The sequence below is a fragment of the Schistocerca piceifrons genome, chromosome 7 (assembly GCF_021461385.2).
Source record: "Schistocerca piceifrons isolate TAMUIC-IGC-003096 chromosome 7, iqSchPice1.1, whole genome shotgun sequence".
Classification (NCBI taxonomy): domain Eukaryota; kingdom Metazoa; phylum Arthropoda; class Insecta; order Orthoptera; family Acrididae; genus Schistocerca; species Schistocerca piceifrons.
The window spans coordinates 91,767,759-91,783,714 of NC_060144.1; the positions used below are offsets into that span (position 1 = coordinate 91,767,759).

Below are 15,956 nucleotides of genomic sequence, written 5' to 3' on the forward strand. Positions count from 1 at the left end.
ACTACAATCAAGTATCTACAATTATGTGTTTAAAGCAAGCTAGAGTGCACTCTCTAATTATAGCAACTATTTCAAGTAAATACTGATCGTCCATTCAGAGAATAATTTGCACGATTCTACTTGCACCGCTTATCATTCATTGTGTTTCTTATGATATAGCACGAATCAGTGATTCCGTTGAACTACTGTCGTAGCACTGTTAGTATCTAAGCAATCAAAATGTCAGTATTATAGTTTTCCTCCCAAATATAGGTGTACTAATCCTTGACCATGTTCAAGTTTGTGTCAGTCCAATTAGTGGTTCAGGATGTCCAATGTTTCTACTGAGATTTCCACATCGTCATATGTTAGGAGTCAAGTGGTGAAGTTCTATTCTTATGAACTGCTCAATTTTAAGAACCTATGTAGTAACTTACAAATGAAGGATTCCTACTCACCGCTGTAATGACGAGTACGGCGTAGAATAGTCTCCACCCATGTAAGAAAGTCAAAGTTTTCGATTTTAGTAATATTTTCGTGATTGAAAAAGTTACAGCGATAGAACTAGGTGCTTACATGACTCGGTAACGCTTGTAATAATCTTATATGAAAAACTTTCTCATATTAAATTTACAAATCCTAATTCTATACTGTTATCTAGCTCATACACTGATGATTTATATAAACACACTCAAACCGTGAATCACCAACTCTCTGCGCTAGTAATATTTGATTCTAAACTACGAATTTTTAATTTTTAACCATTTCTGATTGCTATTATGCCTTTCGTATGACACGCCCGATACTATGTTATCTGGATGGTTGTAGCAGAGTAACATAAGGGAACGTAACGTAAACAGTGAATTAAAGAAAAAATATTTTTGGCAACTTCTTTATTGAAACTATTGGTAAAATTCACATAAAAGTAAGTAAAATGAGCTCTTTCACACAAATTGTCAATAATAAACTAGAAAGTGACTTGTACAACAATGTGACCATCAATACACGCAAGCAAAATAGGAAGTGGGGATGTGTTCGTACCAATGTCCTCAACTTTTTGTCTCATATTTTAACTCTCGTAGTTGGAGCACCGAAATCTAAAGGTGAAAAGTTCTTTTGGATTTCGTGATTATCTGTCTCGTATGGATATGGTGTGTAAGTCTTCATGGTAAATCAGTAGTAGTATACTAATCGTAGGTCAATGATCCACACTCATACACAATGCCTATATCAATAAAACTAGAATTTTCCGTTTATCAGCAATAAAACAAATTGAAAAACAATATCTTCTTTACCTTTTGACTTTTTCTTACATTAGACATCAACATGTAGCAAAATTAGCAAGAAACTATTTGGAACCCTTCTGAGATCAATACAACCATTTCAAAAGGTTAATTGTTGTGAACAAGAGATGAAAACCATAAAACATGAAACAAGACTTACTGATATCTGGATAAATGTAAATCATCTTAATATTCTTGTTTATCCACAATACCTATGTCATCTAAGAAATCATCATTTTCGAACAGGAACACGTCGAACGAGATAAAATAGTTACCCTTTTTAAATACTTAGAAACTTAAGACACAGATTTTATTCCAATAGTTAAGATCACATCCACCAGAAAATTTAGAAAACAGTTCGGAAAAATACCTCCTTTAACAAGGATACGACATATGAACTGGTTTGAAAGCATTATCGAAAATCTTTTCTGTATTTGTAATTCTGCATCTGGGACGGGATCACTTACATCCGCTCCGTATGGAAGCTGTAACAAGAGAACTGTGGTTTCCAAGTATTATCGTGCTACAATTATACAAACGTATATACAATAAAGCTCTACGTCTCGGTCCTCAGTTTCGCACAATTCAAACTTCTTGTATGTAGCCATGGATGGCACTTTTCATCCACACCGTAACGTAAGAACTTAGAAGCTACTCTATAGTTTATTTGTTGATAGCCGTTTCAAAGAAACAGTCTCTATACACACGGTTCATTTCTTTGTTCAATATTACTGAGATCACCCAAAGCAAACTATAAACATCATGTGTTTTACAGCTCCTTCTATTCACTGATGTGATGACTTTAGTAGGTAAATTTTTTGCTGGCAAGGTGTTTGTAACGTGAAGTTGGTATTACGTGTACTGTGGACCGTGTAATAAGACAGAAATGAAGTTCGAAAACCAGTTTTTCAAAATAACACAAAAAATTGCTGGGACATTAATATTCAGAAAGCAGTCTCATGAAGTGATGCTCAGTGAAAAGAAAAATAGAATAAACGGTCGAAGCACCAAATGAAGAAGAAACAGCACAATCTAAGAAAAACATTTTATGGAGTACTTCCATTGTCAGGTAGATCGGTCTTCTATGGACTGTCATAAGACATTGTAATCGGACACCCTCCTCTAACCACGCTTTTTTTTTATAGAAATAACTGATACCATGTATAATATCGACTCTTGTATAAGTGAACATTATATCAGCTGTTTAACTAAATGAACTTCATATGATTTTGTATACGATGTATTGTATTTCAGACTAAAATGTATAAAAAGAAATTAATTTGTTCCACACTCTATGTACAGTTAAAATTATTCTCCTTTTGGAAATATTTGAAATTACGAAATATCTCGCGTACTTAAGATTCATATTATTAATTGCACAGTCTAACGCTAATTATTAAATTTATTTCTGGATTCATTTATAAAACAATGTTTCGTCTTGGAGATGATTCTTCTTTTGTCAAGAAAGTTTGTAAGCTCTTTTGCTTAGTTAGCTCTTTGGAATATTGTGAGTACCGCAGAATGTAAAGGAGTAGTGGGCATGCCTCTGACGTAAACGCACGTGTTTTTTTAATTTTGTCTACAACAATGTAATTGATGGTTGTATGAAAATGAAGATTGTTAAGTCAGTGTGATATATAATAATGGGAGAAAACAAAAGAAAATCATAGAAACAGATAGTACTTCATCAGTTATTTAGTCATCTGGAACCCAGTAAGTCAAAATTTCAGCCGAAGAACGTGTCCCTAAACGCAAGACTTGTAGCCAACAACAACAAGTGAAAGCTTTCAAAACTTGTGCAGAGACAGAGAAATTTAATGTCGATGTGTGGGAGGGTAAAATCTGTGAATGGTCACAGGATCATAATCTGTAGGGATCACCAAGGCAGGTACATATAATAGAGATTATTGATCAAGTTCTCTGAAGCAGACATGCAAGGAAACAGTAAAACTGGTATCTCAGAAATCTCAATAAAATATCTGAAAACCAAGTTAACTTCATGTAAATCAAGTTTCTTTCCAGTTTCCATTTGAGATAATTTACGAAAGGTAGTCCAACGAAAACTTGCAACCTTAAGCTCATTATCCACTCTTCCTTTCAGCATTTTTCAGTTCACAAGAACAGTAAAATGTCACAGTTCCTCGAAGATTCCATTTTTCGAAGATTGTAAATACCATCATAATGAACGCATCCCAAGAGTTGTTCACAAGAAAGCAGGAATATTCAAAGCTGTCCGTTACCTATGTCAGTCTCATTGTGATCATATATATACGGCTGTCTGAAGATGTGACGGGATCAACTCATCCTGGTGGAGTACAGAACAACTCAGTAAGCACAGGTAGAAAACATAGGGGATTTATTCTTCCTCAAAGAAAACCATTCACAGAGATACATCTGGCAAAAATAGTGTAGCTGTTGCTTGTCTGTCGTGGTATCTAGTAAGCACGCATTGAAATTACCGTTCCCGTGTTGTCAGAGCATTCCTCAAGAAATAGGATCCAGCTCATGAAGAGAGGTAGATGACTGAAAGACGGAGAAGAACGTTTGTGCGCGTACATTAGGTGTTACACCTTTCGGACATACAAAGAATGGCGGTGAATACTTTTGCCGTGCTTAGTACCACAGGCAAAAGAAATTAGGAAGAATATTTAAGGTAGAAAGGTAGAACTAGTAAAATGAGTAAAGGAAGCAGAACATAACCATGATACCGTCGTGTCCAAAACTGTGCGAATACGGTTTGGATATCGGCAAGTTCTGCTTGATGTTGCGAAGGCAGTCTTAAGGGGCGATACAGCAGGCTTTGTCTGAGGCAGCTTCACCATTAGTCCACCTGTCTTTGTTCTGATGATCCGGTCTCAGCAAGAACTCAGATCACTGTCAAGAAATGGTCGCGGATGTGAAGAAACTTTTCATGTTGCGTAAAAAGTATTTCTTTACTTTATCTACAAGAACTACGCGATGTTTATCAATTTTATTACTACACTATTTCCTGTCGTTATTATTCGTTAACGTTCCGCGGGCACATGCTTCTATAGTATAAGCTACTACCCGCATCGGTACTTAGATATTTCGTCCGGATGTGAATGAAGTCATCTATTTGTAGTGCCCTTCAGTTTCAAACTCGGGGTCCATTCACAAACCTTACCAAAACCAGGTAATCTGTATCTAGTTCATCTTATAAAATCATCCTGTGGCTAGCCACTTTTCTGAAGTGTTCTCATAAACAGCTATCTATGCAGTTTCTTAACTATCCTGTCACAGCATGAAATCAGTCTGTTCTACTCTATAAGAGAATATAGTTCATGATACTTACATGGGCAGAAATTATATTACGATTCAGCAGTAGCATCCACATTAAGAACATTTAGAAAATCATGTTTAGTACCAAAATAATCGTTTTATGAGGTTGGATATAGAATGGTGTGAATGGATTACTCATATCGCTCTATTATCGAATTACTGAAAGACAAGCGGATTTGTTGGGGATTATGATATTAAAGGACAGTTATATACAACCTTATGAAAGCATAGGTGCACGAAGTTACTCCATACGTGACCTACTATAAGCCATAAGCTTTACATAAAGTAGAGAAAGCTCGTACAAAAATTACAGCATACAAAAGTATACTTTGTCACTACCGACCATCACAGTCTCATTTTCACAGCAGTGTTGGGGTTCATATTTCGTTGACAACAATGTACTTTTCAATATTTCCGCAGGTGGGTATTACTGTTCTGTATGCGCTAAACACAGTACATAGCAATTAAATTTTTGGAAGGAAAGTTTTCATTGGCTTCATGACATAATTTTGGAATATTTCTGTTTTGTGCTCTGTTTTAGAACAGTTCGAGTAAATGAAAATCTCTGGGTCATTTTCTGTTTAAGCATGAGGAAAATCAGCCAGATATGTACAAGAAAGCCAAATGGAAGTGGTAACAACAAAAAGTTCGTGGCAAAGAATTGTTGATCAACTCCAGTAACCAGAAAGAAGCTGAAAAAGAATGGGGACAAACACACATTACTGCCAACGTTATTTTAGGCCTTCGCTTCCAAATAACATAAAATATGCCCTGAAACTTTGGGTGTAGGTACATCCAATAAATATAAGGACTGAAAATCAATTACAGTCTACCAAACTTAAAACTTTGTTTATTTTTATGGGGCTAGAAAAGCATGAAGTAAATGGGAGATAAATATATATCAGGAAATAGAACACCATATTAATTATAAGAAGACATAAATGGATTATGAAATACTACACCTTTTTACAGAAACTGAATATAAGGATTGAGCAATCCCAAACAATTTGTCGACATGTGCTTATAACATGAAATTTCGAATATGGAATATATGCTACCAGTCATCATCAGTACAAAGTAAATTTTCACACGTATTTTTTAATTATAGATTACTATTCTAACATGAATCCCTAATAGGTGAGTAAAAGACATGATAATGTGTAATAGCACGTTATGTAATTCTGTGTGGCATTAATGAAGATTACTGAGTCACAGTTTCTGTGAAATAAGTGCTATACATGAAAATGTAAGAAAATCATTTACTTGGTTTAGGTGGTGGGTCGCCATAGGAAGAACTGGACTAATAAACAAATATCTGTATTGACTCAACGTGGTGGATCTTGTACCACCATGAATATGGTGGTACAATAGGGCTAGACTCTTAACATTATAGTTGTAGATAAATAAAGACGAGATGGATATCATTCTTTTGTATGAGTTATGAGATTTGAGGAAACGAAAATTAGTTCCATAACGTGTTGATATTTATCCTATTGCATCAATCTAAAAATGACAGCGTCTTACACAGCACAGATTTAATGACTGGTACTCTCTTGAATCGTTGATTTCAGAGATTTTTTTGTCTTTGGATCTATATGTTGATCACTTAACATAATTGGAGCAGTTCTCAATCACACATATGGACCATACAAATTATTTTTAGTTCTTTGTATGTCTTCCTATTCACATCAGTACTTTAGATCACTGAAGGAGCTACCTCATGCAATTAAATACATCCGTCTACTAGAAGCTTCTTAAAATATGTTGTGATATCAAACAGCGATAAAGTGCACACTAGATGAAACTTCTGAAGCTATGGGAGCAGTTTCATCTGAAATAAACTCTCTATTTAGTTATTAAAGGGACTGGTTATGATGTGCGTTTGGTAAAACCACAGAAAGAAACCAATATCCACTGAAAAAAGTAGTAGCAGAGATTAGCACAAGCGCCTGTAAAGCAGAACTGGACTCGAATGAGTTAAGGGACTGTGCCATATAGCGAGAATTTGCAGAAAGAGTGAAGCACGGTAGACTGACAGGAACAGAGTATTGTCGATGAAACAATTTAAAATTGCTGCAGTTACATATTAACTTGGAGCTGAGGAACAGATATCTAATTCATTCCGCTATAAGTACATCCTCGTTTGATAGAGTGGTGATCAGTAGAAAACCCACAGAACAAGAATCTGGAACGTGGTGAAACAAACGGATGAGTGCAGTTAGCAACACTAGAACACTGTTAAATGAAGAGGAACCAGACAGAAACCATGGAGGCAGACTTTTCTACCAAAATCTTCACCAGCATACTGCATTTTCTAAAGCATATTCGTTATTATCGAAGACTTTGGGAGTGCCAGTATGACAGAGTTCGAAACATGAATCACAATGGTTCTCATTTCACCAAATCTGTTTCCTATGGTACTGCGTTGGATTAATATTTATAATCAGTTACATAGTGAATGTGGAAATATGTAAACATATTTTCAGAGATGTCATAGTACTGAATGACAAGTGGTGGATACCACTCTTATTGAAATTTACATACGTCAAAGACTGACAAGAATTCTGCTAAGATTCTAACAGTGTTCATAGAGAAGAAATAATGCAGTGTTCAAAGAGCTCTATACTGAACACCTAAAGATACGTCGAGGTGTGCTGGATAATAGAGGAGTCACTCCAACATGCTACTGTAAAGCGTAGAAGAACGCGAATTTGTTTGATTCGATCTGCCATTTTGATGCAAATGAAAACAAACGTACTAAAACTGTAGGAAGACGTAAGACAAAATGGGCAAAGAATTTCTCAAGATGAAACTGCCTTTACGCAAAATCTATGAATGGTATAACAATGGAAAGCATCACAGTTTCGTGTAATCTGTTTTCATGGGCTCTGGTTAGTAAAATATATAACCGTTGAACACCTACCTAAAATGTCTAAGAGATGCATACACAGCATTTTGACATAAACCTTTATTATTTATATCCCATCACTAATCTCTGCAGTTTTCCTCCTCAGTAGAAAATATTCTGTTAAAACAAACTGGATGTGGTGAAGTGGCAATTTCGCATAGGATTAAATTCACTTTGAGGCTCTTGCTAACTGGTGACAAAAAGTGTAGACATATTTAAACAAGATACATGTCTTATTTTAAATTTATTTGCTTGAGTTTTCAGGGCACATTAGCTGATGAAAATTTAATAACGTGGAGAAAAAAAAATTAAATTGAATACTGCAATCTGAACCATGAATTAGGTAAGGAAGCATAAAATTACGACTGTCGCTCTCAAAACTATGGGGAACGATGAGAGAGCAGTATTACACCACAAGCAAATGTCAAAGAAAAATAAAAAGAAAACTGTAACACAATGTGTGTGGTGAAAATAATTTGCACTGTGTAGAGGGAAGTGATATACTGTATCTGGATGTGTAATATAGCCTATGTAGCATGTTGGTTGGTAATGGCCTATTTCTACCTATTTCTGGTGAGATAGTCTCGGCAGAACCTCGAGCTATTTTCATCTGAAATGGTTTGTGCCTATGTATGTTTACTCTGTTTGTGTGTATTGGTATATTACTGGGAGTGTTGCAAGTCAGGACACTACTTGATATTCAGCAGCTGTTTGTTTGTCCTATGGTTGGTAGTTGCTGTATATTCTATTATTCTATATGATACCTTAGATCCATACATCTGGTGTGCAAAATAGTCCCAGACAAACGTTGGTGAATAAAAATAAAATACGATAACAGTCCTTATTGTGGATACTGCTACATAATCGTCTCTTACATTTAGTAACTGGCATTGCCTCGGTATATTGGCTCGCAGCGAATATTAGTGATTATAATGCGAGAGAGGAGCCTTCTCGTATTACGCTGTGTGCATGGCCCACGGAGCCCCGAGAGACGAAGCGGAATCGCCAGCGAGTGTGACGTTTCGGCCGCTGGCGGCGGCTACAACATCGGTGCGCTGCAGCACGTGCTGCACCAGCTCGCCGGACACGCGCATGATGACGCTTGTGACCGCCGCTCTGACCGCAGGCTCGCCACCCTCGCCGCCCCCGTTGCCTCCACCCCCGCGGGGAGGCCCCAGCGCGGTGCACTTGCTGCGGTGCGTGCGCATGTTGCTGACCTGGCTGAAGCGCGCGCCGCAGCGGTCGCAGGCGTGCGGCCGCAGCCCCGTGTGGCACGACATGTGCGCCTTGAGGTGGTGCTTCTTGGTGAACGCCTTGCCGCACTCGCCGCAGCTGTACGGCCTGATGCCCGAGTGCAGCCGTAGATGGAGCATCATGTTGCTGCGGTCTGCGAACTGCTTCCCACACACCTGCGCCAGTAACAACAAACAGCTCTCAGCTCGTGCTCCAGATTCATTCACACCTGAGTCCTACACATAATGGGTCACCGATTTTGCTCGCCTTCCACACGACTTTAGTGAATACTTGCACTACTGGCCATTAAAAGAACAAGTGCAGATGATAAAAGGGTATTAACTGGACAGATATATTTACTAGAATTGACATGTGATTACATTTTCACGCAATTTGGGTGCATAGATGCTGAGAAATCAATACCCAGAACAACCACCTCTGGCCGTAATAACGGCCTTGATACGCCTGGGCATTGAGTTAAACAGAGCTTGGACGGCGTGTACAGGTACAGCTGCCCATGTAACTTCAACACAATACCACAGTTCATCAAGAGTAGTGGCTGACGTATTGTGACGAGCCAGTTGCTCGGCCACCATTGACCAGACGTTTTCAATTGGTGAGAGATCTGGCCAGGGCAGCAGTCGAACATATTCTGTATCCAGAAAGGCCCGTACAAGACCTACAACATGTGGTCGTGGATTATCCTGCTGAAATGTAGGGTTTCGCGGGGATCGAATGAAGGGTAGAGCCACTGGTCGTAACACATCTGAAATGTAATGTCCACTGTTGAAACTGCCGTCAATGCGAACAAGAGGTGACCGAGACGTGTAACCAATGGCACCCCATACCATCACGCCGGGTGATACGCCGGTAAGGCGATGACGAGTACACGCTTCCAATGTGCGTTCACCGTGATGTCGCCAAACACGGATGCGACCATCATGTTGCTGTAAACAGAACCTGGATACATCCGAAAAAAATGACGTTTTGCCATTCGTGCACCCGGGTTTGTCGTTGAGTACACCATCGCAGGCGCTCCTATCTGTGATGCAGCGTCAACGGTAACCGCAGCCATGGTCTCTGAGCTGATAGTCCATGCTGCTGCAAACACCGTCAAACTGTTCGTGCAGATGGTTGTTGTCTTGCAAACGTCCCCAGCTGTTGACTCAGCGATCGAGACGTGGCTGCACGATCCGTTACAGTCATGTGGATACGATGCCTGTCACCTCGACTGCTGGTGATACGAGGCCGTTGGGATCCAGCACGGCGTTCCGTATTACCCTCCTGAACCCACCGATTCCATATTCTGCTAACAGTCATTGGATCTCGACCAACGCGAGCAGCAATGTCGTGATACGATAAACTGCAATCGCGATAGGCTACAATCCGACCTTTATCAAAGTCGGAAACGTGATGGTACGCATTTCACCTCCTTACAAGAGGCATCACAACAACGTTTCACCAAGCAACGCCGGTCAACTGCTGATTGTGTATGAGAAATCGTTTGGAAACTTTCCTTATGTCTGCACGTTGTAGTTGCCGCCACATGCGTCAACCTTGTGTGAATGCTCTGAAAAGCTAATCATTTGCATATCACAGCATCTTCTACCTGTCGGTTAAGTTTCGCGTCTGTAGCACGTCATCTTCGTGGTGTAGCAATTTTACTGGCCAGTAATATAGATGTACTTGCTGTAGTAATGATGCATTTCTCTAGCGTTTCGAAAAGTCAACGTCCCAAGTATCAAGATCCCATTAAATATCACAAGAGGGTAGAAGCCGCCATGCAGAGGCTCAACAGAACAGGCTTGTATCACAGCAGCGAATCGTGTTTGTCTAGAAAGGAACAGTGATAATAATGGTAATCACCGTGTAACAATCTTTGTATTGTGTTCCTTATATTCTCATCAGCACACTGAGGCTCTTATTGTAAATACCAGGTACTTCTTTCGAATCAGCTATAGCTCGATATGCTTACATTGCGACAGCACATGAAATTATTGATAGGTTAGTGATCCCTTATCATTTCTTGATTGCACCTCACTACAAATGCACCACAGTGGTGATCGTTTTTATTGCTGTTTCTTTCTGAAGAAATATGACTCGTTGTAGCCATATGAGTGTTTGACAGGCGACTAGGATAAAAATTAAACTCGAACTCCATAACTGACCGCTGTAGCTCCGCTGGTCGACAGTCGATGCTCTCATGTACTTTTCGAAGGGCTATTAAAACTTCGAATGTCGACTTCTCAAAAACGCTTGAGAAGCACATCACACTAGAGCAGCGTTTGTTACATCTACGTATTTACTATAATCGAGCGAAAGATGAGCAAAGTCAGTGATCTCGATACTTCCTTCGAAAGAACTTTACAGCTTCTGACATTTGTGGTCAACAGTGCATAGACGGAAAATATAATACTACAACAGTCACAAAGTATTTAGTTCGTTAGCTATGTCATATGACAATTAAACCTCCATCATCAGAAGGAAGATGTAATTTACATCGCAGTGTTTCTCACAAGCATCGATGATTCCTTGTGGCAGTATGAGAATAAGCCATGAGATGTTGCATATTGTACAGGTATCGATTGAATGAAATAGCTATAGTATCTATAGACGTCACAGGCAGCCAGTTTCGGTCAAAGTTTGATAGCAAACAAAAGATTCATCAGGACATTAAGTTCATTTCCTGTTTCATTTTCCATTTTCATCAATTGTCCTAGGCATCATAACCCACCCCCATGAACCATGAAACTTGCCACTGGTGGGGTGGTTTGCGTGCCTCAGCGATATAGATAGCCATACCTTAGGTACAACCATAAAGGTGGGCCCCTCTTGACAGGCCAGACAAACGTGTGGTTCCTGAATAGGGGCAGCAACCTTTTCAGGAGTTACAGGGACAACAGTCTGGATGATTGACTGATTAACTTTGTAACAGCAACGAAAACGACGTTACTGTGTTGGTACTGCGAACGGCTGAAAGCAAGGGGAAACTAGAACCATAATTTTTCGCGAAGTCATGCTGCATGGATAAATGATGATGGCGTCCTCTTGGGTAAAGTATTCTGATGGTAAATAGTCCACCATTTAGATCTCTGGGTGGTGACTACTTAGGAGGATGCCGTCCTCAGGAGAAACAAAACTGTCATTCTGCGGATTAGAATTGAGAATGTTAGATCCTTTAAATACAGGGCCGAAAGGCTATTTACAACTTTTACATAAACAGACGGCACTTACAATAGTCAAGGAGCATGAAAGGATAGCAGTGGTTGAGAAGGGAGTGAGACAGGATTGTAGCCTATCGCCGACGTTATTAAATCTATACACTGAGCGAGCAGAAAGGAAACCAAACAAAAAATTGGAGTAGGAGTTAATGTTCAGGAAGAAGAAATAAAAACTTTGAGGTTTGCATATTACATTGTGATTCTGTCAGAAACAGCGAAGGACTTGAAAGGGCAGTTGAACGAAAAGAACAGTGTTTTGAAAAGACGATATAGTATGAACATCAAGAAAAGCGAAACAAGGCTAACCTAATGTAGCCGAATTAAATCAGGTGATATTAAGGAAATCCGATTAGGAAACGAGACACTTAAAATAGTAGACGACTTTTACTATTTCTGCAACAAAATGATGATTTCCGAGGTAGGCAGGATATAAAATGTGGATTGGCTGTGGCAAGCAAAGCAGTTCTGAAGAAGAGAAAGCGGTTGACATCGAATATAGATAAAATCATAGGAAATCTTTTCTGAAGGTATTTATCGAGAGTGTAGTCACGTACGGAAGTGGAACATGGACGATAAACAATTTAGATAAGAAAAGAGCAGAAGCTTTCGAAATGTGGTGCAATAAAACAATGCTGAAGATTAGATGGGTCGATCACGTAACTTATGAGGAAGTACTGACGGGAACTTGGGAGGCAAGAAATTTGTGTTACAACTTGAGCAAAAGAAGAGATCGGTTGATAGGACATGTTCTGAGACGTCAAGGAATCACCAGTTTAGTGTTTGAGGGAAGTGTGGTGGGTAAAAATCCAGGAGGGAGACCAAAAGATGAGCACAGTAAGCAAGTAAAGAAAGATGTAGTTATTCGGAGATGACGAGGCTTACACAGAGTAGCATGGAGAGATGCCTGAAACCAGTCTTCGGACTGAAGACCACAACGACAATAACAAGCATCATAATATATCGCATAATGGAGGACTGCCTTGCACTACAGCAGCACAGTCAATGAATCTACATGTCCGATGATTTAAAGAGGCACTTTAAAAAAGGAAGAAAACAATATAGGTAGCGTACTGAATCGATGCGATGCAACTAGAAGTATTTGAGGCAAAGTAGTGTGGCCTTCATTCACGTATGCGATCAAACCTACCTATTTTACACTTAGGATTTCAACACATCAGTACAGCGCCGGAGGCATGGGTTAAGACAAAGCCGTTAGAATTACCCACAGATAGTGAATTTTCTTTTTCGTGTGAAATCATCGTGGAGACACGAAAAAAGATTTCTGCAAAAATGGTGGTTGCATATGCTTTTTTTATGTATTTCAGGTAGTTGTAAACAGCAATAACGTATTCACAAAAATGCAAAGGATGCCGAAATTTTCTTATTTCGAAGAAGACTGCTTCATTACTTGTTTCAAACAAGGGAGATATATCTGAGGAGGGCACATATTTCAGATAAATACTCATTGTGTCCCAAATCTGTCAATGCTTTTCACAAATTGTTTTACCTTACAATCAACTGTCACATTTATAAACTCAATCTATTACTTTCTGGGGCATAAAAATATTAAATGCATATTTTCATGCTACTGAGTTACGTTCAGGAAGGGTTATGGTCAATGTTTGCCTATTATAAAACAACTGGGATGGTTGCATGCAGATTCTAAGTATGACGTTAGTCTTTAAATATTTAAATTCGTGGGTTTAGGATATGCTTAATATGAAATGCCCAAAGACTGGAAGCTTCTCTTAGAGCACTGGGATTTTCCACCATAGGACAACTGCTTAATGTATTGTTGACGATTCTCTCCAACATTTCACAAGTCTGGAAACACATATTAGATTAATGGAAGGACATTCCGATTCTAAAGGCTGGAGTATAGCGAAACTGATGGGAACTATTTTATCTCACTGATTTATTTAAAAAATGAAACAAAAAGGACGAATGTAGAAATGGCGTTCTGTCTGTTATCTGCGTGACGTACTGAGATTCATCACGCTGCAGCAAGTGGTTTTGCTGAGAATAGTAATGGAGAAATAGGAGCTTCGCACTGAGACTTAAAATCGTGAAAGGCGATACATTTGCTGAAATTCATCACCAGTACGTTACGGTTTATAGCTAAAATATAATGAAATGGAAAAACATTCCAACTTCGTATCAGGAACTTAAAACACTAAAAGCATAAAAGAAATCCACTAGTTAGTTTACCTGCTACACTGAAGAACTGATTCAACCGAAATCAACCAATGGTGGTCCGAAATCTTACAGTTATGCAACAGAAGAGGACGAAGACTCATTAAATTTTTGATTCAGTTGAAGACTCGTTACCGGTGCTTACGTCTCCTGAGACACGTTAGCAAATTGGTTCTGTGCTGCTCAAAACAAATGGTGAGGAATGTTACCCCCTCTAGAGAATCGGTTTACTGTACACCAGTACTTGTGTGGGAACTGTGTAGCCCAACGAAACCGACGTAATCTATAAGGAGAAAATCGGAGCCCATTTATTATATTATACTACTGTTAGCATCTCAGTATAAACGGGAAACATGTTTATCAAATGTATCGACATCAATAATTACTAGGTGCTTAAATAAACAGGGAATAAGGTTATAGTCCATGCGGTATTTCAGTTCAAGAAGGATGAAAGTGGAAAGCGATAGCGATGTTGTTTCAGCAACCATTCCAGAATTCACTGAAGCAATTTATGGAGACCAATGAAAACTTAGTGCACGTAGGATTGAGATGTGAATACCTCCCCCATATATAACACTTATCTCTTACGCAAACAAATTTCATCGCAGAAAAAAGTTAAAAATAAAAATATTTAGCGCCATAAAATATACATTTACATCTATATTCTGAAAGTCTCTTAGAGTTTGTAAATATTTACAGTTGTTTACATGCTAGATAATTCACATAACAAGAAATACAGCAAAATGGATAGAAATCAATCTAAATTGTTTTAAAAGTATTAGGTTAAAGCATGAGTTCCAAGTGGTGGTGCTGAGGTGGCCACTGAGATCCGATTTAAAATCGTGAAAGGCAATATAGTTGCTGAAGTTCATCATCAGTACGTTTCGCATTATAGCTGAAATGTAATGAATTGGAAAAACATTCTAGCTTTTATCAGGAACTTCAATGATAAGGGAATAAGATTACAGCACATGAGGTATTTCAGTTCATGAATGATAGAAGTAGGAAGTAATAGTGATGTTAAGGATATTGCACTTGCACGCGAAAGGCAAAGGTCCCGATTTCGAGTCTGGGTCCTTCACACTGTTTTAATCCACCAGGAAGTTCCATATCAGCGCACACTCCGCTGCAGAGTGGAAATCTCATTGTGTAAACTGTTGTGGATTGACAAGAGAGCCAACCCACTATGAGAGGAAGCCGAAAGGCACGCGTTTTAGCTCACGCAGGCTGGCATGAGGTCTGGAACAGGACAAGGAAGTTAGACTTTTGCAAAAAAGGACGTAGCTGTTGGAATGCTTAACTTTAATCCGTAAATGGTGAACATCGCTCTTGACGGTACATGTTTTACAGCATCAATAGTAACTGGTAATGGCGCCTTGCTAGGTCGTAGCAAATGACGTAGCTGTAGCCCTTGCTAACTATCGTCTCGGCAAATGAGAGCGTATTTTGTCAGTGAACCATGGCTAGCAAAGTCGGCTGTACAACTGGGGCGAGTGCTAGGAAGTCTCTCTAGACCTGTCGTGTGGCGGCGCTCGGTCTGCAATCACTGATAGTAGCGACACGTGGGTCCGACGTATACTAACGGACCGCGGCCGATTTAAAGGCTACCACCTAGCAAGTGTGGTGTCTGGCGGTGACACCACATAAACATCCACCAGGCTATGGCTAAGACACGTCTCAGCAATGTCCTTTCTTCCGGTAGTACTAGTTCTGCAAGGCTCGCAGGAGAGATTCTGTGACGTTTGGAAGGTAGGAAACGAGGTACTGGCAGAATTGAAGCTGTGGGGACGGGTCGTGAGTCCTTCTTGAGTAGCTTAGTTGGTAGAGCACTTGACCACG

The 15,956-nt window shown here is 39.3% G+C and overlaps 1 protein-coding gene across 1 annotated transcript in view; it reads right to left on the reverse strand.

Moving 5' to 3' along the window:
• Nucleotides 1-8,426: 8,426 nt before the first annotated feature.
• The window catches only part of LOC124805462 (zinc finger protein 628-like), a 64,304-nt gene continuing 56,774 nt past the window's right edge, over nt 8,427-15,956 (reverse strand). Inside the window, exon 4 of the mRNA XM_047266026.1 lies at nt 8,427-8,879. Within this exon, the coding sequence (XP_047121982.1) occupies nt 8,427-8,879 (453 nt within the window). The remainder of the gene's footprint in view (nt 8,880-15,956) is intronic.